At 42.1% G+C, this 23,572-nt stretch overlaps 1 protein-coding gene across 1 annotated transcript in view; it reads left to right on the forward strand.

Annotated features, from left to right (window-relative positions):
* Window positions 1-23,222, forward strand: part of CAB39L (calcium binding protein 39 like) — a 36,468-nt gene extending 13,246 nt beyond the window's left edge. Inside the window, exons 3-8 of the mRNA XM_086481939.1 lie at window positions 3,201-3,319; window positions 8,743-8,911; window positions 12,387-12,446; window positions 14,022-14,087; window positions 14,771-14,914; window positions 23,043-23,222. Of these exons, the coding sequence (XP_086338065.1) occupies window positions 3,201-3,319; window positions 8,743-8,911; window positions 12,387-12,446; window positions 14,022-14,087; window positions 14,771-14,914; window positions 23,043-23,222 (738 nt within the window). The remainder of the gene's footprint in view (window positions 1-3,200; window positions 3,320-8,742; window positions 8,912-12,386; window positions 12,447-14,021; window positions 14,088-14,770; window positions 14,915-23,042) is intronic.
* Window positions 23,223-23,572: the final 350 nt, after the last annotated feature.

Genomic DNA, 23,572 nt, shown 5'->3' on the forward strand with positions numbered 1-23,572 from the left:
GTTCAAGGGATTTTTTTAGGCTAGAATTTACTGAGATCCTTTCTGTCTTCTCCCTGCCACCCCTGTTTACTGTTAAAAGTCTTAATGACAAATAAAAAAAAAAAAAAGGCAAACCAAACCCAACCCAGCAATTCCCAAACCCTTTATTTATTTGTTTCTAAGAAAAAAGGAGAGGGGGGAGGAGAAGATACTGTTAGCAAATACACTACAGAACAGAAACCACTGCGTTGGGTTTTTTTTGTTACCTAACAATCTGTATTGCTTTTGTCAGACAAAAAATTCTGTATGGACATACTGAACCCACATTCTTCACATGCAAGCACTGAATGAAATACCTAATCTGTTGCTGAATTACTGTTATTACAAACAATCCTAATAACTCTTATTGCAAAATAGATTTTTTCCATGATGAAACCTTTTCAATCATTTAGCAAAGCTGTTTTACATAGTCTTTTGGCAAAAAAAAAAAAAGTAGAAATGAAATGTCATTGAACAAGAGGGTATGAAGAGCATGTGCTGCCTTGTCTTCATATCCCCACTGACTTTTTCAGTTTATCAGCTTTTCTGCTTCCATTTTGTTATATTGGTGGCCACAGCTGGCATTTAGGCTCCTTTGTTGAACAAGCAATTTCTTCACTTTATAACATACAAAGTAATTTTTTGATCCATATGTAATGGTAGAAAGCAAAATCATAAAGTACTTTGAAATCTGATTTCTGAAGGGAATAATGTTTATGTAGGTTTCTTTGTTTTGTCCCTGTGTCCTCCTCACCAGTCCTGCTCCCGACTTTGATCCCAGTTTTGCACAGCTGTACTTCCCTTTGAAGATGTGTTTTCAAAGACTTCAGGAAACGTCATGGCTGTTTAGAGGAGGGAGACCAGAGTTAATGCCCCCACTGCAAAAAGGCAGAAACACAGACTTGAGTCCTGTCTCATTTGTATTTCATCTGCCGGTACACTTACAGCACGTGTGGCTGGGGGCAGGCATGTGTGTAGGGGAGACTTGCACACATCTGTCACACGTGTATAGAAAACACAGGTTTATTGCTTCTGCCACTCAAGAAACAAGATACAATTTTGGTGACAATATTGTTATGAAGCACTAAAGTTAGGTTTGGGCAGGAGCCCAGAATGAAGATCAGACTGGGGTTTTGGGAATTTACTTTGAACTTTGAAGGACCGAGGAAAGTGTGCATACAGAAAAAGTCAACTGAAAACCCAGATGTTACTAACTGTGTTCAAGCCTAAAGGGTCACAAGCTGTAAAGCCACTAAAAGAGGCAGTAAACAGCCACAAGCCTAGAACTGGTGATGTTAGAAGCTTTCTCTTACTTGGTCTTGAAACAGGAGCTAAATTATGGTGTAGGTATCACACAATTTGTTATTTATATAATGGCATCCTTTGCAGGTTTTTTTGTTATCTAGCCAGTCTCTCTCCATGCTGTCTTATCTTGTGCTTCAGTGGTTATATGTATTTCATTATAAGGCAAAACTGAATTGCAGATCCAAGTAAGAAGTGTTGCAAAGTATTCCTACAGTTTTTATAGATGTCTGGTGGTGACGGAAGTCTGCCTCAGTTCCCTCCTATCTGCCTCCATTCCCTCCAGGAGAACCCAGAGAGACCAGCTTCTCTGGCTTTCACCATTACTGGTCTGTAGAAAATTGGATATGATTGAAGAGATACATATCTCCTCTCTGAGATACATACAGATATATATATATCTATCTCTTCTCTGCTATTGGATATAATGCTGCAGTGCACCTAGTATTAAGTAACTAATATAAAATTTGGCATAGCAGAGAGGATCACTTAATTTTTGGCCATTTTCGTCTTGCCCTTTCAACAGCTCTTCTCTGTCTGGATTGTTTTTGCCTCGGAGTAACTGCTGAAGCCACTGGGGATCACAAGATTCCAGGCATATGTTACGGATGTTGTAAAGATAGGAGAGAATGGGATGACTTTATAAAGAATTAGCCTAATTAAGAGAGTGTCCATGGGTCAAAAGTGTTGCAGACAAAGGCAGATGGACTGGCCTGCTCTGATTTGATTCTCCTCTTTAATTCCCTGAGTCCCCAAGTCTCCAAGCCAGCTGGGTTGGAATGAGTAAGAAAGCAGAATATTTTGTGTTTCTCAGCAGTGATTTATTTGTAGAGGTGAAACCAGGGAATTTCCCTCTGTGTGAAACTATCTGCTCCTTGGCTTCAAACGTTCAGTAAATTCTCCACCAAGGAATGTTTTTCCTCTCGAGACAGATCAATGGGCATGTACAGATTATAAGTAACCTTTTGCTTTAGCTTGTCCTGTGCATAGTAACCTACTGTTGACTCAGTGCCTTGGTTACTGGTCATTAGTGCACTGGTCTCCCCCCTCCATTAATTTCACACATCAATTTGTCTCCTGTGGCCGGGGGAGAAAGCAGTGGGGGAGGAAGAGGATTTCTAATGCAAGACGTATTGGCAAACACTGTGGTTGAATAGGACATAATTTGGAAAGACTTTCTGAAAAGCTGTTCTCACAGGGAAGCGTTCAAAGACAAAACATGATTGTGCAGATACATGTATACAGGAGAAAATTAGGAGAGAGTGAAGGATCTTAGTTGTGACTAAAGCAGAGACATGTATGCGACACAGCCGTTTTATCAGTAGTAATTATTTCATTCTTCATGGTGAAATAATGGGCACGGTTTTACGTTTAACCCTGATTTTCAAAAATGCAATCACGCTTGACGTTGATTGCATTTGAATAATGAAAAGCTTTAGCTTTGTGAGTCTAAGCTGTGGGGTGGTGTACTTGGTGCTAGCCTGACGATTTAAATTTGGAGGCTGCGGGAGCAATAGTACGCACTGCAAAAGCACGTTTGGCTCGGGGTAGTGTCTTGCTTTTTTTGGTACTTTTATGTTGCTATTTAAGATAGCCAGGGACTTGCTTGACAGAATAAGGGGGCTGCACATCTTCATTTAGAAAAAGAAAGGTGCAAATGGGAGTGGGGGGATTGGTATTCTTCAGAGCTGCCTGACGGAGGAAGCCTTCTTGTAGCGTTGAAGAAACAGCAAGTATGAGGTGGTGGGACTGCGGAGAGCCCAAAAAAAGAGACTGACTTTTTTTGTTTTCAATTTAATTTCTACTTTAAATAGAGATTGTAGTAACTGGTCATTTGTTCATGTTTTTCCAGTTGAAGATGTATTTTGCTTCTTTAACAGGGCAAAAAGGATGTTTCCCAGATATTTAACAACATCTTGAGAAGACAAATTGGCACACGCAGCCCTACTGTGGAATACATTAGTGCCCATCCACATATCCTATTCATGCTTCTAAAAGGGTGGGTGCTTTAATTTAATTTTCCTTAAAGAGCATTGCCTGGAACATGCGGGGTCGGGGGGAGGATTTTCAGATTGTGTTCTACATTTCCTATTTTGCTTCTTCCATGTTGACTTTCTTTCCACTTAACTGTGTGATTTTAATGGCTGGATTATTTTATTTGGCCATTGTTGCTTCACCAGAATTCATGTTGGAATAATTATGTGCTGATAGTTCTTGACTGCTCCCCGCTTGATGTGTACTTCAGTTCTTGCCCTAAACACTTCTGTAGCATTGTTGATGACTGCTGAGTTTCATTTAGGCTGTTTTTGCATTGCAGGAGTGACTTACAGTGGTGTCTGTAAATAACTGGAGTCAAACTGGACCGCTGTGGTAGAACAGAGAGAAACAAAAAGGCATAAAAAGAATAGTTGTGTCTTTGGGACAGACTTCTCCAACACTTGTAGCCACGTGTGAACTTCAACTTTAAATTAATTCTGTAATGAACTCCACAACTTTCAGCATTAAATCTTTTCTTTTTTTTTCTTTTAACCTTTGAGGGAGTCAGTGCTCAGTTGTAACCTGGTGGTTCCCAAGGGCCAAGGAGCAGGAGTAGACTGCTGTGTGGAGAGGACATCAGCTGCATAGTTGCATTCAGGAGCGCACAAGTATTGGCCTAAAACTCTTGAGGTTTCTGTCTCTTTTAATTTTGACTTCTGTTTAGTGAGAAGCTTTGCTTTTCCAACCTTTGAACTTGACTGTTTTCTGCTCAGTTTTCTCTTGGCTTCAGGATTTTGTTTATTTTTCACTAAGGAAAGGAGAATATATGTGATTGAGGTTAAATAACTGATATAGAAATAAATGCATTTTTTAGCTGATCAGAAGGAAACAGCGTGGACTCTTATACTAGTTCTGTGGTCACACTAGTAACAGCCATTCAAAAACATTATATAAGCCTTTTAAACTAATGATTCTTAAGAGAATGATTTTTTTTTCAGTGTTAGTGTTGCTCTTCAGGTTGAAGATTTGCACTTCTACCATTTGCTCCACAGCCAAAATTAGGAAAGTACTTAAGCAGCATCTAAGGTTTGTACGTGAGAAGGCTGCAGCCCCAAGGGTAAAATTCCCTTCGGCCAGGCTCCCCCCTCTCCCAGGGGCAGACCCGAGCCAGGAGAGGGATAGGCACGGGAGTCCTCTAAACTAGTTATTCCCTTCAAAATTGGCCACATTCCAGCACAGTTGAGTAGGGGAAAAAGTAACTGAGAGAACTAGTCAGTACCAGGGATTTAAAGAACTGTGAGCTTGTGGTTGGATGTGGTGGCAAAACTCTCGGCTGCTGCGACAGGAGGAGGAGTGGACCTGCTGCCTTCCCAGCAGGCAGGGTGGTGGGCAGCCCGGGCAAGTGGTTAGGTCTTCCTCTTACAAGCATTGTGATTTATTGTGATTTAGCTTTAATTTTGAAACTTTTGACTTGACTTGTGTTACTAAACACAAGCTTCCTCAGAAAGGAAACCAGTAAGGTGGTTAAATGGATTTTCGTTTCATTTGTTCATTAAAATTCACCATTTATACAAACCTCAAACTAGTCGTTTCAGGACAGTGATGATAATTCTCTTAGTTGTCGTTAGGTTGTAGAACTGTTTTCAATTTCATGTATAGATACAATAATTTTCTTCTCTTTTCTCTGTCTTTGCTTTTTTGATTTTTCACTCCCTTTGTTTTTGCACGTTGCACATGTATCACTACCATATGTCTGGGCTTTATTTAAAGCTAAAAAATATTTTTGGATCGTGTCCCAGATACTCTTTGGCATCTGTAATAACGAAGAATATTAAGATGATAGTAAAGATTTTATGTTATGCATATGTGCTGCTGACAGACTTTTTGCTGTAGGTGACCTGAGCCAGTGGATGTATTTAAATGACATTACTTAGGTGCTTTTTTGGTGATTCCTGCTGCGTGCAGCAGCGTGTCCATGTTAGTTTGGTCTTCAGGCTCCTTGTTCTTGATTTCTTGTCTATCTCTCTGCAGCACTGCACTGTACCAGGATTGCCATTTCTGGATTTTCTTGTTAGAAGGTGCTGTTGAATTCATCAGCAGTAGTCCAGAAGACAGTCCTATCCAGCCCTGACAGTATCCGAGCAGCTGCTGCAAAACAGTGTGATGAAGTCAGACACGGTGCTGCCTTACCTGCCTATGTCTTGCTGCTGGGACTGTCTAAAAACAATGAAATACGTGCCTACAGCAAGGGTAGGGCCCTGAACACGCAGCTTGTTGCATGCAGACAGTGTGCGGTGCTTGTGTGCCATCAGCTATGAGACTGGGAAACCCGCACTTCATGTTAGACACCACCACTTCAAAACGTGACTTGAGGACACATTTTCATATTCGTTTAGTGCTAAATGAAATATATGAAATCAAAATCTGTTTAAAGAAAAGGAAAGTGGAAACTGGCTTGTACCATTCAGCGTTTGTTATATGACATTATCTAGAGAGAAAAAAATAGTATTTCTACTATGACTATAAAAGAAGCAGCCCAGGACTATTGTGAAGGCTTGTCGTTGTTTTACTTGTATTGGATGCAAAATTTCCTCTGCCCCTGACAGTCAGTTCCCAACAGCATCAACAAAAGATTGCTTTTTCATTGCATAATGTGGGCTCTGTTGAGTGGGAAGGATCCTGAATCAGAGCTCACGCCCAGTGTTTCCTGCCTAATACTTCAGCAGCACTGCCAGCTTGAGATAACTGTTCCTACCTTTTAGGCTTCGTTTTAGTTGTTGGCTACTTCCTTCCAGCTTCTCAGCTTCAGAAAAACATACAGCACGTAGTTCACTAATTTTTTTTATTTTTTTTTTACTTTTTTTTTTGGTAGGTTAGTTGACCTTCCTGCTACATGAGGACTTGCTTTAATAGTATCTTATTTTCTGTGCGTGCAGGCTTTGTGCATGAGTAGGATTTCAGATGAATACAATGTTTGGTGTGTATAGAGTACTGGATATGTTTGGGCCAAATTTTTTCTCCGTTGTCAGCATATTGCATTAGCCCAGAAATAACTTTGGTCCTTTGTAATTGAAAGTATTTTCCCTCTAGTACAGTGACTGTAGAGGACTTGAAGTTTGTGGCACTTGCATTGCTTCTCACAAGTGACAAATTTATAAGCTTCTTTGTGAATATCGTGCTGCATACTGTCTCTAACATACTTCATCTCTGCCCTGATCTGTTTTGTGTTGACGTCTTCCTATCACAGTGCAGTTAAAGCTTTAATGGTATATTGGCTGAAGTTGCAGAATTCCCCTTGAGTTTATCCAAGGATAAACTTGTGCTATAGAAGTTAGTGTAAAATCAGATCAGAATATAGCTGTTTGTCAAGACCTTGTGTCTCCCGGGCTCAATGCCTTGCTGATCACTTGCTTGTGCTCCTTACCTTGTACCACCTTCTGCATTAGCCATGCAAGTATGATTCCTTTTGCACTGAGATGCATCTCTGCTCTCAGTCTCGCCTCTTTCAGCCTCCGCAGTAAGTGTTTTGAAATATTTCAAGTCCATTATTTCCTTTTCCGCTTGCCCTCAGTAGTCAGTATGTGGAGGTTTCTTTAGGTTGTAAGTTCATTTGAACAGAGAACAACTCAATAATTTTTTCTGCTGTGTGAATACATCAGCATGGAGCACTAATTGCTCATTAGAATTGATTTTGAAACACATTTCTATCATTCCTGCCTGGTCGCTTTTCATGTAAGTGTGGGTGCAGAGAACATGCCAGTTATAACTGGGCAGCCTGTAAACTTCTTCCAGGCATATTGCAGGAGCCAAACCCAACTTCCCTCACTTATGTGAACAGCCAAAGGTCCATAACCCACTTCCAGATAATGGAGCATTTGACTAAGAATGATTCTGTTGATACTTATGTTTTTAAAAGTTATTGTGCTGGAAACAATATAATTTGCTTTTATTCCAACCAAAATATTCCTTAGCCAACTATTAAATATTTTCCTGGCTGCACTCCTAGGAGCAACTCCGCCTCTTTTTCCTTGAAAATTAGTATTCCTGTTAATGGAGTTGAGGAGAGGTATGTCTCAACGGGAAACAACAGTGAGTCTCCGTTGTCTAACCATGTTATAAATTCATGTTGCAAATGCAAAGGAAACAAATAGGGGCTTGAGTGCCTGCATTTCCTTGAGGGTGGGAAGTTTCATTTGCCTGTTTGGAATAGTAACTCATTTTTCATTAAGCCAACTATTGTTGACATCAGGTTGAAGTATGCAGCTCTGGTATGCTCCCAAAACACTACCATTCTTTTAAATTGCAAGCTGGTGGTAAATTTGAGGGCCCACTCACTTACAGCACAGATGGCATTTTGTGTTTTTCTTTTTTTTTTTTATTATTTTCTTTTGGCCTAGGGATAGGAATTAATTGTGCAAAGGAAAAACGATGCTGATAAGCTCTGGGTGATAATACACAGTTCTGATATAGTATAGCCAGCTTATTGAAACAGAGAGTGCTTTCTGTCCCCTTGGACTTCACCACTTTCACATGACTGAAGATTGCTGGAAGAAGATAATTTTAAGTCCTTCCTGGCCGTTGGATTTCATCCTTTCTTTTTACTTTTCTTTTCTTTTTTTTTTTTAAAAAATTGTGTTTCTAACAGTTTTGATTCAGATTAATTTCAGCTTTAAAGAAACAAGTCTTTATAGAAATAGAAGATGATCTAAATTGCCTCCCCGCTCCCTCCCTCTCCAGGACTGAGAAGTGTGCTGGCTCCTGGCTGTTGTAATGCCGGTGTCGTAACAGGATTGTAACTTGAGGAACAAATAATTGTCTCCTGAACAAAGTTGTAGCCTCTGCAGAGGAGCGATTGAGCAAAATTCCTCCTAAATGGCAAGAAGGATCTTCAGAGCAACAGAAAGCTTAATCCTGTGTAGACTGCTTGGATAGACTCTTCCTACCTTCCTTGTTAGACATTAACATTCTAGAGCAACGTTTTCTAGAAGAGGAGTAGGAGGTGATGGATGGTCATGAGGTGTTACATTTGTCTTGGATAAACTGAGGAGCTCAGAATTAAATCTGGAAAGGGAGATTGGTATATTGTGTGAGCTTTGCTTTCACATACATCTGAAAGGGTGAAGGAGCTCTGTTGAAACATTACACGCTCCCCACAGTCTTTCTGCAGAGAGGAGGAGTAGTGCACATTTACACCCAAATGTGTTTCGGCCTGTGAACGCAGAGGTTTGTGATGGGAAACACTGGCAGCCTTATTTGTCTGCTCCTTAGCTTTGGGCTGAGGCCCTGAAGCTGGGTATGGTGCTGTGGCTGGGACCTGCCGTCGCGTGTTGTGTCCCCTCTGGCACACACATTCCCTATGCTACAGAGTTCCCCGTTGCCAGAAAAGTGCCCATTTATCTTTGTTCTTCTACATTTTGATCTTTTCTGTTTCTTTTCGTTCTTCAGGTATGAATCCCCAAATATTGCCTTACGCTGTGGAATTATGCTGAGAGAGTGCATCCGGCATGAACCCTTGGCCAAAATCATACTTTTTTCGGAACAGTTCAGAGACTTTTTTAAGTATGTGGAAATGTCAACATTTGATATTGCTTCTGATGCCTTTGCTACATTCAAGGTAAATTTTTTGATACCTGCATCATTTGATACCTGTTGCATCAAAAATGGCACTCCATCAGTAGTCATCACTGAATGTTGTGTTGCCTTTAAACCTGGGTGGCTTTTTTTTATTGTTCGGTAAAAGATATAATTAATCCTTGGTCTGTTTGTAACAGGATTCCTAACAGTGGTTCAAGTCTGCAAGGAATCTTTAATTCAGTGCAGACTTACATTTCACTAATGTTCTTCATCTTGATAACCCAAAGTCTTTTATGCAACCATTTAAAATTCAAATTAATCATGTATTACATACAGTTCTTGTAAAATGCATAACCTTTTTCTTTCCCTGCCTTCCCCTGGAGACAAAACCACTACCCATCATGACCACAACCAGTAAATAGAAGGAATCATTTAAAAGTTGCTTTTGAAATCCTTTCAATTTTTGCTGTCCCTTCTGAGTATGGCAGTCAAGTTTAGATGAATGCCATGCCTGCTGATTCTTATACAACGTATTTGTATGCTTACTTTTGTGGCCCATGGTTCAGTGTAAGGACCATACTGCTAAGAGCTAAGTAGGCGAAAGCACTGCGTAGGCTCTGTATAGAGTCTCTGTGTGGTGTTAAGAATGAATTTGGGTGAAGCTTGCCAAATTTCTCAGAGTATGTGACTGTCATCTTTCCTGCAAGGTGCTAGGATAGCTTTTGAGTGAAATTTGGAACCTATGAGCTTAATGTACAGGGAAGATTAGTTTATTTCTGAAAAATAATTTAAGCAAGCTGGGGAAAATTCTTTTCAGGTAAAGACTCTTCTAAATATAGACATAACTCCTTTTTCTCTTCTATCATCGAGTTCCTTGCTGTCATAGAAACAAGTTGTTCCTTCGTTCCTCTCAAAGCTAACTAGAAACATGATTAGATAGGCCTTAGGAATAACTGTAAGGAATGTTAGAGTTCATCTCAGCAATTCAGCGTGTACTGAAACTTGGCCTCAGTTTTTAATAACCTACTGAATGGGGTAAAGATTTGCATAATGGCAATAACGTTGCATTCTTCAGTAATGAGTTGGGCAGGATGACCAGTTCAAACCACCTGTTAATCAACAGCAGCATCTTTCCATTATTTTAAGTTGTGCTGTTGTGGTGTTCATTAGGTAAATGTTACGAAAGTGGAAGTGGCACAGAAACACAGACAAGTAAAAGTACAGTGTAGGACGGCGTAAAAACGCAATATAACTGAGATATTTAAATCCTCTGTCTTTGGCATTTTACACTATGCTTGGAAGAGTATTTGTCTCTGGTCAGGAAAAGTGCTCCTGCACTCTGTTCCCAGCTTGACAAAAGAGATTTGCATCTTTTCCCCAGGTCCTGCTTTGAGCAGAACAGCAGAGTGTGTGGTTGGTGGTGGACAGTCTTCAGCCCAGCCAGGAGGCAGGATGGGGACAAGGGTCAGTTAAGCTGTGGCAGGGGCCACGGACTGCTGCAGCCCTCCCCAGAAAAGATCCGTCGTTCACGGATCTACAGCTGTGGAACTCGCTTCTGTCCCCTGTGATCCGAGTGTATTTTTAGCAGGATTTAAAAATAGAATTCTACATCCTCACATGTGCTGGAAAGACAGGAGTATAAGGACAGTTCATCCTCAGACACAGCACCTTTTAAAATGCTTGGGGAAAATCTATAAACTGTGTTTTTTAAAATGGCCTCTTATTTTAAATTGCCTGACCTGACACATGGTCAGTTCTGGAAATAAACCCACTGTTCAGCTCATCTCCTATTTGTCTGTTGCTCTGAAGAGCTAGAACAGCAAGAAGTGATGTGGAAGTGACTGAATCATGAAATATGGAGCTACCTCATTTCTAATACTGTAAAAATAAGTGCTATGATTTCTCACTGGCTGGATTACTGAACTCATGTTTTTAGTTCTGTTTCCTCCATGTTGGGTTTGTAGTGTTGCCACCAGGGTGTCTGGTTCAGAGCTGAAAGCCTCGGATGGTCTATGCACCAGAGGAGAGCTAATTAAATGTGCATTAAAGTCTGAGGATATTTATAGCAGGGAAGTATTGGAATTTTTTATGATCTGGAGATGTACTTCTTAATTAAATTCAGCCAGGTGCACTGCAGAGAGGAAACAGAGCTGCTAAAAATGCAGAGAAAAGCAGCTTGTGTTTAGAGATACAGTCGACTGTGGAAGGTACCAGCAGTGGTTGGAAAGAGCGCTGATGGAACACTGCTGCTCCACAGTCTCTCGTGATTTTCTAAGAAAATCTCATTTTGGATTATATTCCGTTTGTGCCCCCTATTGAAAAATGTTGTACTTGGCTCCTAAGTGCCCTGCATAAAAGCTTGTGAATCACGTTTCTCGCACTCAGCCTTTTAAACTGCTTTCATTGCAGTCCTGCTAAATAAAGGAATGTATTAAAAACATGTACTGGATTTTATAGCACTCTGCTTTTCTCTTATAATTGATGGTTAAAATAAATTAAAGGATTAGTATGTAAAGGATTTCTTTTATTTGTGATGCTGTAGAGGATGTGTCTGTGCATCTGCTTCAGCTATTGATCAGCTTTAGTCTGACTGGGTAAGGAAACCAAGGAAAAGGTGATGAAAAAGATGACAGAAACGGATTCACTGAAAAAATATCGACTTGGACTTCATCAGGCATTTATTGTGATCAGTGTTATGTTTAGAAGAGGCAATAAGATAAAAATTAAACTTAAATGCCTCAGACTGGCCACTTCATTTCATAGCTATTCATCCAGTAAAGGGACTTGATTTCTTCCGGAGCTGAACATTTGCATCTCTGTCGCTGTGCACCAGCATTCCCATTCTGTGAGAGAGGTTGCTTTAATTTAAATGTGAATTGGTTGGCCTTTTAGCGTGGGAAGCATCCCATCTAGTTGTCTGAAAGCTCTGCTACTGCTCGTGTCAGTAAGGCCACCTTGGGCAGCAAAAGTGCTGCGGAAGAGATTCATCCCACCTACCTGAGACCCCTTTCTGGGGAGGGATTGGCTGGGGAGGGTGCCTAGATGGCTAGCTTAGATTGGTGCCTAACTTTGAGGCTTCAATAAATTAATGTGTATATATATTTATTTATTATATAAATATATATTCCTTTTTGTATTCTTGGAGATAAGCAATAGCAGTTGATCCCGCTTAGCATGATTTCCAACTATGGGGTAGCATGTAGATCACTTTGGCTTTGGGACCATACCTGATCCCTCCATAAAGGGTTAATTTACTTTCTTCATTTCCCCTACTCCAGTTTATTGTAAGGAATATAAAGAAAGAATAGTTCTATATTGATTCTGTTAGTGTTAACCAAGTTCTCCTTAAATTCCTACTAAACACACAATGCAGTATTGTTTTTAAATGCTTTCTGTCTATAGAAATCATGTTGTAAATACCTTCTAAAAGATGACCTGGTAAAAAAATGCTAAAATATCAAGGGATGATCAAATGAGCACACTCTCTCAGGTAACCTTTCTCTGTTCTTCTCCAGGACCTGTTAACACGACACAAATTGTTGGTAGCAGAATTTCTGGAACAAAATTATGATGTGGTAAGTATGAATGCTAGAAGAATTTTTTTAAATCTGTTTGTGCTTAGCTGGAAAAAGTGCAGTTTCAGTAGCAGAGGGTTTCGTGCTCCACATAAAATGGTCACATAGGACTGCAAAACTAAACATTGCTTTTACTAAAGCAGAACCCTTGCATGGCATTTGAAATGCAGGTACCCCCTCTGCACACACCTGGGGACATGTGCCAAGGTTTCAGGAGAACTCATAGTATAAAAGCAAGTTTTATTCCTCTCTGCATGCATTGAATCTCCTCATATGTGAATGGAACTGTAAACTTTGTATGTAAATAGATCATAGGCAAAAAAAACGGTGCACATTTTTAAATGGTTTTGTGATATTCCAGCACTGATAGAGCCATACCGGTGTTATTTATAATACTTTGGGACAGAGGAGAAGAGTTAATGGAAGAAGTTTTAGCGTAACTGGAGATTACATGTACCTAAATGGGGGACTGAGGTGTGAGTATTCCTCTTACCATCCTAAGGCAATTAGTTTCTTGGTTAGCTATCATTTTTCACTTTGATTTTTTGGCTTGATTTTGAACCAAATGTGGGTCAGAAAAAATTCCATTGGAATCAACTAAAATTGGACTGATGTGGATCATGGAATTAGACTATGGTTTATGTTCTTATGTTACCTGAGGTATTCTTTATTTCATTGCCAAAGTGAAAAGGCCGAAGACTGTTTCTTTCATTCTAAAGTTACCAAGAAGGTTAAATAAAGATCAGGCTTATTATTGCTGAGTCACGAATGAAGCTTAACTGGAGCAAAATTACTGTCTCTGCTAATCTTTTTTTCTTAATACTGAAGCACTGCACTGGAACAGTCCCCATTCTACATCTATTTAACACTTAATTTTTTGAAGTACAAATTGTGGAAGTGAGCATTTTTTTAGATGATTCTTGGACAGCAATGTTGGGGATTTTTGCTTGTTTGGTAGATGGTTTGAACATACCGTAGCCTTCTTTCTCAGTCTTCTTGACCACAAGATTCCCTTGGCCCAACCCTGCAAAAGCTAGCACGTGCTCAGCTCCTAGTGACCCTCATTGGGCAAATGGCTTTAACAAGTAAGGATGCCAAAGGCCAGTGCGGTGGTGCCTCACAAAAGGAGCTTTTGGCATATGCCAGTATGGGAGGCACCATCTCCAGTTTGGGGTATTTTATTAAATCACACAGCAAGTCATGACCACGATGTGAGTGAGCGAACATTACGTGCTGGGCCCGCATGTCCTGGCAGCAGATTCACCCTCCTGTAAGAGAAGGCTGTACAGGCACTGGCTTACTTCTGTCCTAGTTGGCTCACACCAGCTCCTGTTACATCCAGTCCATATGTGGTATCCCTCTCTGCAGTATTTGGAAGAGGAGTGTTCCTGGGGATTAATTCACTGCACGATAACCAGCCAAGAAAAAAAGGCCATGAGAGCTGGGCCTGCCATTGCAGTGAAGTGTTAGAGGGTGGCACCGCTGCGGCCTCTGCTGCCTCTCTGGGGTGGGAAGGACCAGGAGGAGGAAGGATGGACACGAATCAGATGCATTTGTGTTTTCTTGTTACGCTAGGTCTTTGAGGATTATGAAAAACTCCTTCATTCTGAGAATTATGTAACGAAGAGACAATCTTTGAAGGTAAAGTCAAGTCTCTCAGCACTTTCCTTCTAAATTTGAATTCTATGCAGAATGTCAAGACGCATGCATGGCAACGGAGCAGCCACATACTTTCTAACAAAAAAAGAAATAAGTGCTTGGGATGCTCTTCTTACAATGCACAAAAACTTGTGCCTTTCCTGGATCTCTGATGAAGCGTTGTGTCATTTCTGTGGACAAAGCACTATCATTTTCCTCTGACCTCATATCTGTACTTTGGTTCAGAACACAGGTTAAAATGAACTTGAGAGTAACGTGATAGGCTCTCTTTATCTGGTACTGCTTGCTGCTACAGCACCAAGTCTGACATGACCTGCAGATGGGACCAGATAGGCATGTTAATGTAACATCCGAATGAAATGAAGGTGTCTTTCTGGGACAGCTGCACTACACTTGCTTCTGTCCTAGCTGGCTCACATCAGCTCCTATTACACCCAGCCTGTACATGGGATCACTCTCTGTAGTAGTTAGAAGATGAACATTACTGGGCATTAAGTAACTCACTGCATGATAACAAGTCTATTTACTTTTTTTTTTTTAAAAGGTAGTGACATTGAAACCTCTTAGGCAAGCATTAAAATATGTTGCTGCTTTCTTTGCATTCAAAAATAATGTGGTGAACTGAAAAAAACCCTTTTTTTTTTTTTTTGTAATTGTGTCTATAGCTGCTGGGTGAATTGATTCTGGACCGACACAACTTTGCCATCATGACAAAATACATCAGCAAACCAGAAAATCTGAAGCTGATGATGAACTTGCTGCGAGATAAAAGCCCCAACATTCAGTTTGAAGCATTCCATGTGTTCAAGGTGAGCTAGTAGGAGCTGTAGAGGTGGCAGACTTCCTCTTCTCATAAAAGTGTCTTTCAAGGTCGGCAAGAGAAAGCCCAGAAACTTAAGGCCGAGGTTGGGTTTACAGTCACTTCCAGCATCTGAGAATGTTTTAATTGAAAACCTTTCTATCACTCAGCCTTTCTGTTTCCCTTCCTTCAGGTGAGATCTAAAGCAGCATCATTTTGGTTTGGGCTGAGGGTAGTCATTCAAGTAGCAATGCTACAGGTAACAAAATACACAGCTTCTAGGTAGTATTCAGGGTACCTTCCCCCAACTCTTAGGTCATTTTACCGCGTGATTCTGGGTAAAGATTAAAAAAAAAGTCTTAAAACTCTCCATTAAGACTAAGAGTAGATGGTGCTGGCACTGTGCATCAGTGTGAACACAATTTGTTTTTAAAAATATTAAAAAGGTTTGGTAAATCTGAGCTTGAAATGAGTTTAATCCTTCCGTCCTTTTGCAGTGATCATTAATGCAGTCTTAAACAATTACCAGACCCAGCCAGTCTCCTCCCTTTTTTCATGATGATTAATGTTAATAAGTGAAAAGTTTACCATTTTACGATCAAAAAAGTTCTCCACTCTGGGACAGAGGGTGAGTTGGATTGTTATTATGCAAAACTACCTTTAATTTGGAATGAACACATTGATTTCAAACTATGTAAATAGAGTTGTTAATGATTTTCAGAAGAGGAATATTGAGCCTGTAAGGATATCCTTCCCCATGATGGTTAAGAAAGATACCAGATCACACCAGAAGGCATGCTATTGGAAAAAGGTTACATCACCCACCACAAATTTAGGGTGACTTGTTGAGTTTTGTACTTCTGCCATTTCTCATTTGGAAAAAAAGCTTTCAGGTCTTCAGTGTGGAGGCTTAGAGGATGTGCAGCTTTTCCAAAAACCTTTTAGTTTCAAAAAAAAAAAAAAGCTTCAAGGAGGATTAAAAAAACATTCCCTTCCTGAAATAAGCAGCTTGGTAAGCTGTTCCCTTGCTGACTTCCTCGATAGTCAGCTGAGCCACTGTGAGTAACTTCTTCTTCTCTTCCTTATCAGGAGGTATGTGGCTCCCAGATAAGCGAGCAGTCAGGCTCCAGACACTTGCAGCCTTTGAGATGCCTATGGAGGGAAGGGATCAGAGGATTGGGCTCTCTTAGCCACTCTCTGAATAATGCCAGATTTTTGTGTATGAAACACATGAGTTGCTGTTCCTGAATTAATGATAGCCATAGCCCACGCCTGGGGAACAGCTGATTCTGCTTATTTTAAGAGGCATTTGAAAGGATTTGGAATAACTTGAAAGGATTCTGTTGTGGATTCTGGTGTGCAACCATGTCATTCGTTGCTGTTGCTCCCATTCTGCCTTCCCATTCCTCCCTTCCTTTCCTTTTCCAGTATGTCGCGTCCCATTTCCAGTTGGAGTGGAGATATTGTAGGCTCAGCCTTGCTTGACCACTTGCGGTTGCTACCATGTGGATGTAATGCTGAGGCCTTGGGGTGCCCAGCAAAACAAACAGTGTGCGGTAGTGATGTTGCATCTCTTCAGTTCGAAGGGCCAAACTCTGTCCTCAGACACTTAACTTCCATGGGATGTTGTTGGGTTTCTTTCCAGTGGTACCCATCAGCAGCATTTAAGCGGTGCCATGGTGTTCCTCACGCCATCTCACGTGCATAGTGCTCGTCGTGGGGAAATTGCAGACTCAGAGCAGAACCTGAGCAGCTGGAAATTCCTCATTTATAACTGCCAGCAGCACACTAGAGTAACTCCAGAGGTGCAGCAGAGCTCCCCTTTCAGGTCCTCACTGAAGGTCTGGGTTAGCTGGGTGTAGAAGCATTCAGCCTCTCCCCAGCGGGCAGGGTAGTTATAGGGTATATTACAGAAAATTGCATTGTGAATTAGCTTTGTAGAGCGGGTCATAGAAGATCGTTTTCCTCTGATTTCACTTCTTAAATTGAATTCTAACTTCTTGAGAACTACTGAAGGAAATTTTTAAGTATTTAAGAGAATGGGGGAAAACGCTACTGGCTGGTTGTGCCCTGTTCTGCAGTGTCCCTGCCTCCTTTTTCTGGGTTAGTGTCCCTCAGCCTAGTTCTCTTGTCAGCTGTAATAATTCCGTGCTAATGTAATGGGAGAGGAATCTTGTCCTCATCTTTTAATCTCATAAATTTTAAACTGTTTCTGCGTTTTTAAATAGTGCTTGCAAAATACCTGTGCAGTCGTGGTTGAAATTACAGTAGGCTAACCACAGTGATTTGAGATCAAAGGTCTGCTGAGAAGTGGATACTTGCTGCTCTGTCTGAGCTGCCAAAAGGTTTGGGTTTAAATTACCTGATTCAGATGTTTCACCAGTTAGACACAGTTGAAATGAAAAAGTGCTTGTTTTGTAAGCATCCAGATTCCAACACTGCCATGCCCCAGCTGACCCAAAAAAAAGCTGTATGACCCTTACCTCCCTGAGGCAGTTTCTGATTATTGAAGATTCAGAACTGTTAAGATGGAGATGAATATTATGAGCACCTCTAGAGCAAAAACATGTTGCAGACACATTTCATGGCTGAAAATGACAGTACCCCTTCAAGCTCTGAGAACATTTCACTCATCCAGGATGCTTTGGGTGGGAAATTGAAGACAGACAGAGCGCCTACTTGCAGTGCCTCCTTCCACGCTCCATTGAGGAGATGCTTGATCTCCCTCCTAGCTCCAGCTCTTTCTGCTCCTTTTGCCTGAGCAAAATGGAGCTTCTGCCTTGTGACACCATCCTAAGGTCTGTGGCTGCATTGTAAAGCTGCATGTCCCAGACAATGTATGCATGAGGATCAGCCAGTATTTAATCAACAGGAAAAGCTAAAACACCTCACCCCTTTCCTCCTCCTCCATAAATAATCCAATGGAGTCACCTAGAGTTGTAGGATTTGAGAGTGACCGGTTCTTCTCTGCATTGATTTCAGTGGAGAGGTCTCAGTCTTGAACATGCACACTTTGAGGACCAAATATTGGGAAGGGCTCTCCGGCTCCCATGATGGATTTGTGACAGTTATTAGTGGAGCCTGCTTTGAGTTTGGCTGTAGGGGAGACCAAATCTTTCAGACAGATGTGAACGTGGTGCAGGTATTCCTTTGAGCTTACGCATTTACAACAAATGAAGGCTAATAAGCTCTTTTGGCTTTCACATAAACAATTAGATTATTTTGAGGAAAACACCCTGTAGCGGTGAATTGGGATTATGCAACTTTCTTGGTTTTAAGCAGACATTTAGCAAGATACATTTTACTGTTTAAATCTAAAAATAGGATGAGTACACTGTGTTTTGTGACCTTAGTTTCATTTTTCCATTCTCTTTCATGCACATTACAGAGCTACCTCCTGCAGCTTGCTCTGCAAATGGTCTCACGTAATTTGACTGTTTCCTCTCTGTAAGAAGCTGAAACCATGTTTGTGGGGATGTGTCCTCGCTGTTTCTTAGCGGGAGAGTTTAAAGGGCAAGAAGCATTGTGCCACCAGCCACATGAACCATAAGGCACTTCTGTGTGCGGTTTCCTGATGCAGTAAGATTGTGCGTAACCCCAGAGCAAGTCTTGAAATACCCAATCCAGGGTATCCAACCTCTGTAATTGCTTCTGCTCTCCTGTAGTCTCAGAGGTGGTGATGCCTGGTTGTTATTGTAAGGAAACAAGGTCAGATTCTCTAATCAAGTGATTTTGGTATTTGTCTGAAGAAATCCAGTGTATGACTTTTAATGGAGAAGAGAGCAACAGTTCTACTGTGGACAACTTCTGAAGCTTCAGAGTTGATTTTCATTCCAGGCCTTTTGCAAATATTCACAAAAAGGAACTGTGCTGAAACAACTATTTTTAGACTTGGAACTTTAATACGAGTACTCTCTTTATTTTGGGTGTGTGTCTCTGTCGTCTATCTGAATTAAGTGCTCTAGAACGTACAACCTTTCATAATAAAACCATAGGTGAAAGAAAGTTCTCTGTGCAGTGTTTTAGCTTCAGTTAAACTTCATTTTAGTAGAAATGTTCCAGATAGTGTTAATAATGATTTCTGCTTGCAGGGATTTTGTCTCCTTTAATATCTTTATTCAGAGATCTGAATGAAGGGGGCGCTTTTAAAAGTAAAGTCTCATGGTGGTCCTAATCCTGTGCTTTGTGAAGCTGATTAGTTGATATTGGCAGAATTGATTTTGTTTGCTTAGCTGAAGTATTGAATAACATTTCAGGAATTTTCTGGTCCTTTAACATTCTCTCTTTGTGAGTCCCTGTTGACTCTGAGCAAGACTGGCAGTCAAGATGATCTTTGTTTGAATATTCAGTTTGACAGTTTTGCGAGGGGAAGATTATAATCTATGAATAATCGAGCAGGAAGATAAACAGGATGTGATGTCTTCTATTAAACTAAGTTCTTTAATTATTTGCTATGGTAATACCAGTTGTAGGATGAATATGAAATGCTGGTATTTACTAGGTTTACCACTAAAACCTTCCAGTTCTGTTTGCAGACCAGATAGCTTTTACAAGAAGAATGATTCAGATTTTTTCATTTTGAGAGTCAGCCTTCCCCTGTCTTTATAAGGAGGCCTAATATTTGTTGAAGGAAAATGTTCAGCACTTCAAGGTCAGGCCTCCTTTATTGGATCCCATTTTCACTGTAATCGGATTATTGCTGAAAATGTGGGTCCTGCCAGTGTACTTGGTGGTTTTCTTCTCCTGGTCACGAAGCCGGAACTGAACTCCAAAATTAAGAACTTTTGACGAAGATCTGTAACGGTTACTTTCCTCATCCCTGCCCGTAGGCTTATGTGCTGCTTTTCTCAAAGGAAGCTTGTTCAGATAACTGGGGGCTTATCGCAGTCTGAATCCTGGAAGTATCCAGCCTCCACCAGCATGGTGACCTGCTGTAGGTCAGCGCATGGGGAGCTGCATAGTGGGGCTGCTGGAGCTGAGAGCGTGAACTGCTGCAGTCTCAGCCAGAGCCAAACGTTCGTACCCATGAGATTTCAAGATTCATGTTCCCTAGATAAGGCATAAAGACTGTAAAGCTGTAAAGTACATTCAGTAGTGATTTACATCGCCAAACCCTTTATTTCCCGGTCTAAGAGGAACCGATGCATCAATAGCAGCATATCAAAGTTATTTGCGAAGGAGGGGATATTGATTTCAGATGCTGCAGGCAGCAACAGAACAATCAGCTGTTGACAGTCCATCAAGTGCAGTGAGAGCTGTGAACTGGCTGTCCAAACCACCGGTAGATGTGTCCCTGGTAAGATGTTGCACTTTAAGTGCTTGGAGCATCGCGCAGGAAAGCTGGTATTTTAGAGTGGCTGCTCTGAAGGGATCCTTGGGACCTGGGGCTGTTGGTGCTGCCCTTGAGAAGTTTGAGGTGGCAAGTAGGCATAAAAAGAAATTATTTGAGATTATAGCTCAGAGTAACCAGAGAAAGGCCATGTGGAGGCCTGTGCAAAGACGGTGTGAATAACTGAAGATACTATATTGTCACAGGGACCATGGTCTGGCCACTAGATCCAGGAAAACTTTAGAAAAGAGTTGGGGCATGGGAGCGTTCCCCCAGTAGGGCACAGGTTGGGTTGCAGCTCTTTCCCCAGAGCAGAGGGAAAAATACCTTGATGCAAGGAGTCCTAGGGGCAACCTGAGGAGGAGGGTGTCTTGGTTTGAAAAAGACAGGTGTCTGTGGAGGAAGGCAGGAGCCTCCCTTGAAATGGAGAGTGCAACCCCCTTCCCTCCAAATTATTATAATTTTGAAATTAACGGGCCTTCAGGCAAAGATATGGGGAATAGGAATAACAGTTCTTTACTGATATATATATATATATATATAACACAAGGCAGGGAAAAAACAAACAACCCACTGGTTTACACTGACAGAGTCAGGAATACAACCTGACACCCTGTTAGGGTGGCAGTAGCAGTCCGATAAGATGCTGGCTGCAGTCCTCCTGAAGTGATGGGTGTAGTTCTGTGGAAGCAGCAATCAGGTAAAAGAGTCTGGTCTTCCTCTGAAGGTCCAGTGGTCGGCAGGTAGCTCTCGTCCTCTGGAACTCCAGTGGGGGGAAAAGCTCCTCTGGGAATCCAGTGGAAGAAAGGCTGCTAAGGTGTTCAAAATCTCCGTTTTTATTTGGCATGGACTGCTTGGCTCTTCCCCCCGCCCCCCCCCCCCTCCCCGGGCGGAGCATCTCACAATGGGATGGGGAGTCGTGAGGCAGTTCCTTGATGGGCCATTAACAGGAGATAGCCCAGGAGCGAGTTACCGATGGGTCAGGCGATAAGGCATTGTTGTGCCCATTGACAGGAGATAGTCCAGAGGGGGGAGGCAGGGAGCACCGCCCCACCTGGTCTCAACAGCTCCTGAAGATGGTAATAGAATATATTTTTTTCTTTTGGCACATTTTACACTGTAACCCAGGACAGAGGGATGCAGAGGAGACAAAAGCGTAGGCAGGGATTAGGGCTCAGGATGCCAGGGTTTAAAAGTAGATGCTTTGCCTCACCTTTATGGAATAAAAAAACTAGTCTTACCTCCCTGTCTGGGCAGAAGTACTTAGTGTGGCACTGTTGGTGTGTGCTGAGCTCCATTCCTTCCACACATTCCCCACGTGTGGCATTTTCCACACCACTCATATTACATCCCCTCACTGGGACATATGAAGCCTAACGATGGATCTGGTCTGGATCCTGTCCCACGCTTTACCAGGTGGTGTTTCTGGGGGCAAGGGGCTGTAACGCAGACCCCCCAGGACAGTGCGTGCGTGTTGCTCATCACATAACGTGGCAGCCCCCTGCACAGCTGGACGTGGCCCAGGTTTTCATGTGGGCACCATCTCGGGGGAGATAAATGAACCTGCGGAAGAGCCACAGGTCTGGAGCTAGCGGCTCCGGAGGCAGGCGAGTGGTGGTGCCGCCGGCGCTCGGCCGGACAACATGCCATTCTGTACTGTCAGCAGATGTTTGTTTTCATTCTGGTTTGAACAGGCTCAGAGGGAAACTGGACGTTTTCCAGTCCTGTCCATCCTTAATTTCTTCTCATTGGGTAGAGAATAACTCGAGTTATTTATGTCGTTGCACAAGCGCTCGGGCGCTGTTTTGTTGACCAGCCATGGCAACCTCGGTGCGAGCCAGATGTGGGAGCTCCTCCCGGGGGGGGCAGGGGTGTGCTGTCTGTGTGTTCCCACCGCCCGCACCCCCGCCCTGTCTGCCCCTCCTGGCTGATGTCCGCAGAGCCCGCATCTCCGCAGCAACCTGAGGTCCCTGGGAGCTTGTCGCCGCCGGCCTTTACAACTGGCCTTAAGTTTCCTGTGGTCAGCTGGTGCGTAAGGCAGAGAAAATGTCAAACAGCGTCGTGGCGTAGGGGTTCGTGTTCAGAGCTGGAAAACTCGGCGGCTTTAGGCATTATGGGAAGAAATACCAGAGCACGGCTAGATTTATCATTAAAAACCGCTATTTGAGAAGACCAGTAAGCCCACAGCGCTGGCTGGCTGCGCCAGGTGAGTTACCTGTGTCTCACATCGCCTCTCTGCATTGCCACCCTCCTCTGCTCGGCGAGGGCAGCCAAGGCGCCGGGCGCACCATGGCACTCCAGCTCCTGCTGCTGGAAATTTCCACGCTCCCATGAATGGATTAGGCAGAGGGAAGTGGAGCCTCTGACATATTTTTGCAAACCAAAACAAAGCTGGCAAGTCTAATTTTAGGCCTGGTTTAGTATGGAAATTATATCAATACTGACACAAAGCTTTTCCATTCTTCTGATAATTAATTTCTGTGTATTTGTCTTGTGTGTGGAAGAGGCTGAGAATGGATAGCTCTCTCTCAACAGCTGGGTTTACAATCAAACACTTGATCAGCAAAGAGCAAAACTGAAGGGAAGTGATACCACACACAGGCATAGCTTTGCTTCGACTTGCCATTGAAACAACACGTTTGTAACTCCTCTCTCTGTGCCTCGGGACAAGGTGTGTGGCCGCGGAGTAGCTGCCTGCCAGCCTTCAGCTGCCTTGTTAGAAAATAACTTACGGTGATACTGTGACTGATGCTCATCTCTCTCTCCCTTTCTCTCTCTCTCTCTCTGCCTGGGTTTGTTTGCATGTTAGGTTTTTGTGGCCAGTCCAAACAAAACACAGCCTATTGTGGAGATCCTGTTGAAAAACCAACCCAAGCTAATTGAGTTTCTGAGCAATTTCCAGAAAGAGAGGACGGATGACGAACAGTTCACCGATGAGAAGAACTACCTGATTAAGCAAATCCGAGACTTGAAAAAGCCAACGGCATGAAGAATGCCTCTCGTTTTCCACTGTAGGCATTAATCTCATTTGTTAAGTTCCTCTGCATCCCTTAAACACCACAACAGTGCTTGAGAAGGCACAGCAAGTGCCTGGTTTTTATTTTGTCTTTGTTCCTAGATGTCAAGAGTATAGGGGTTTTACATGAAAACTAAAAAAAAAAAAGCAAAAGTGTAGAATAATATATTATTTTTAATCAAGACTATAATTATTTATGTCTGTTTAGAATCTGTCTGTAATAGAAGCTGGTTTGATGGATTTTCATTTGTGCTCAAGAAGAATGAAGCTCTTTGCTTAACCTTATCAGCAAATCCAAGCTGTTGGTGAGTGCACAGAGTAGG

The sequence above is a fragment of the Leptosomus discolor genome, chromosome 1 (genome assembly GCF_034619465.1).
Source record: "Leptosomus discolor isolate bLepDis1 chromosome 1, bLepDis1.hap2, whole genome shotgun sequence".
In the NCBI taxonomy this organism is placed as follows: domain Eukaryota; kingdom Metazoa; phylum Chordata; class Aves; order Leptosomiformes; family Leptosomidae; genus Leptosomus; species Leptosomus discolor.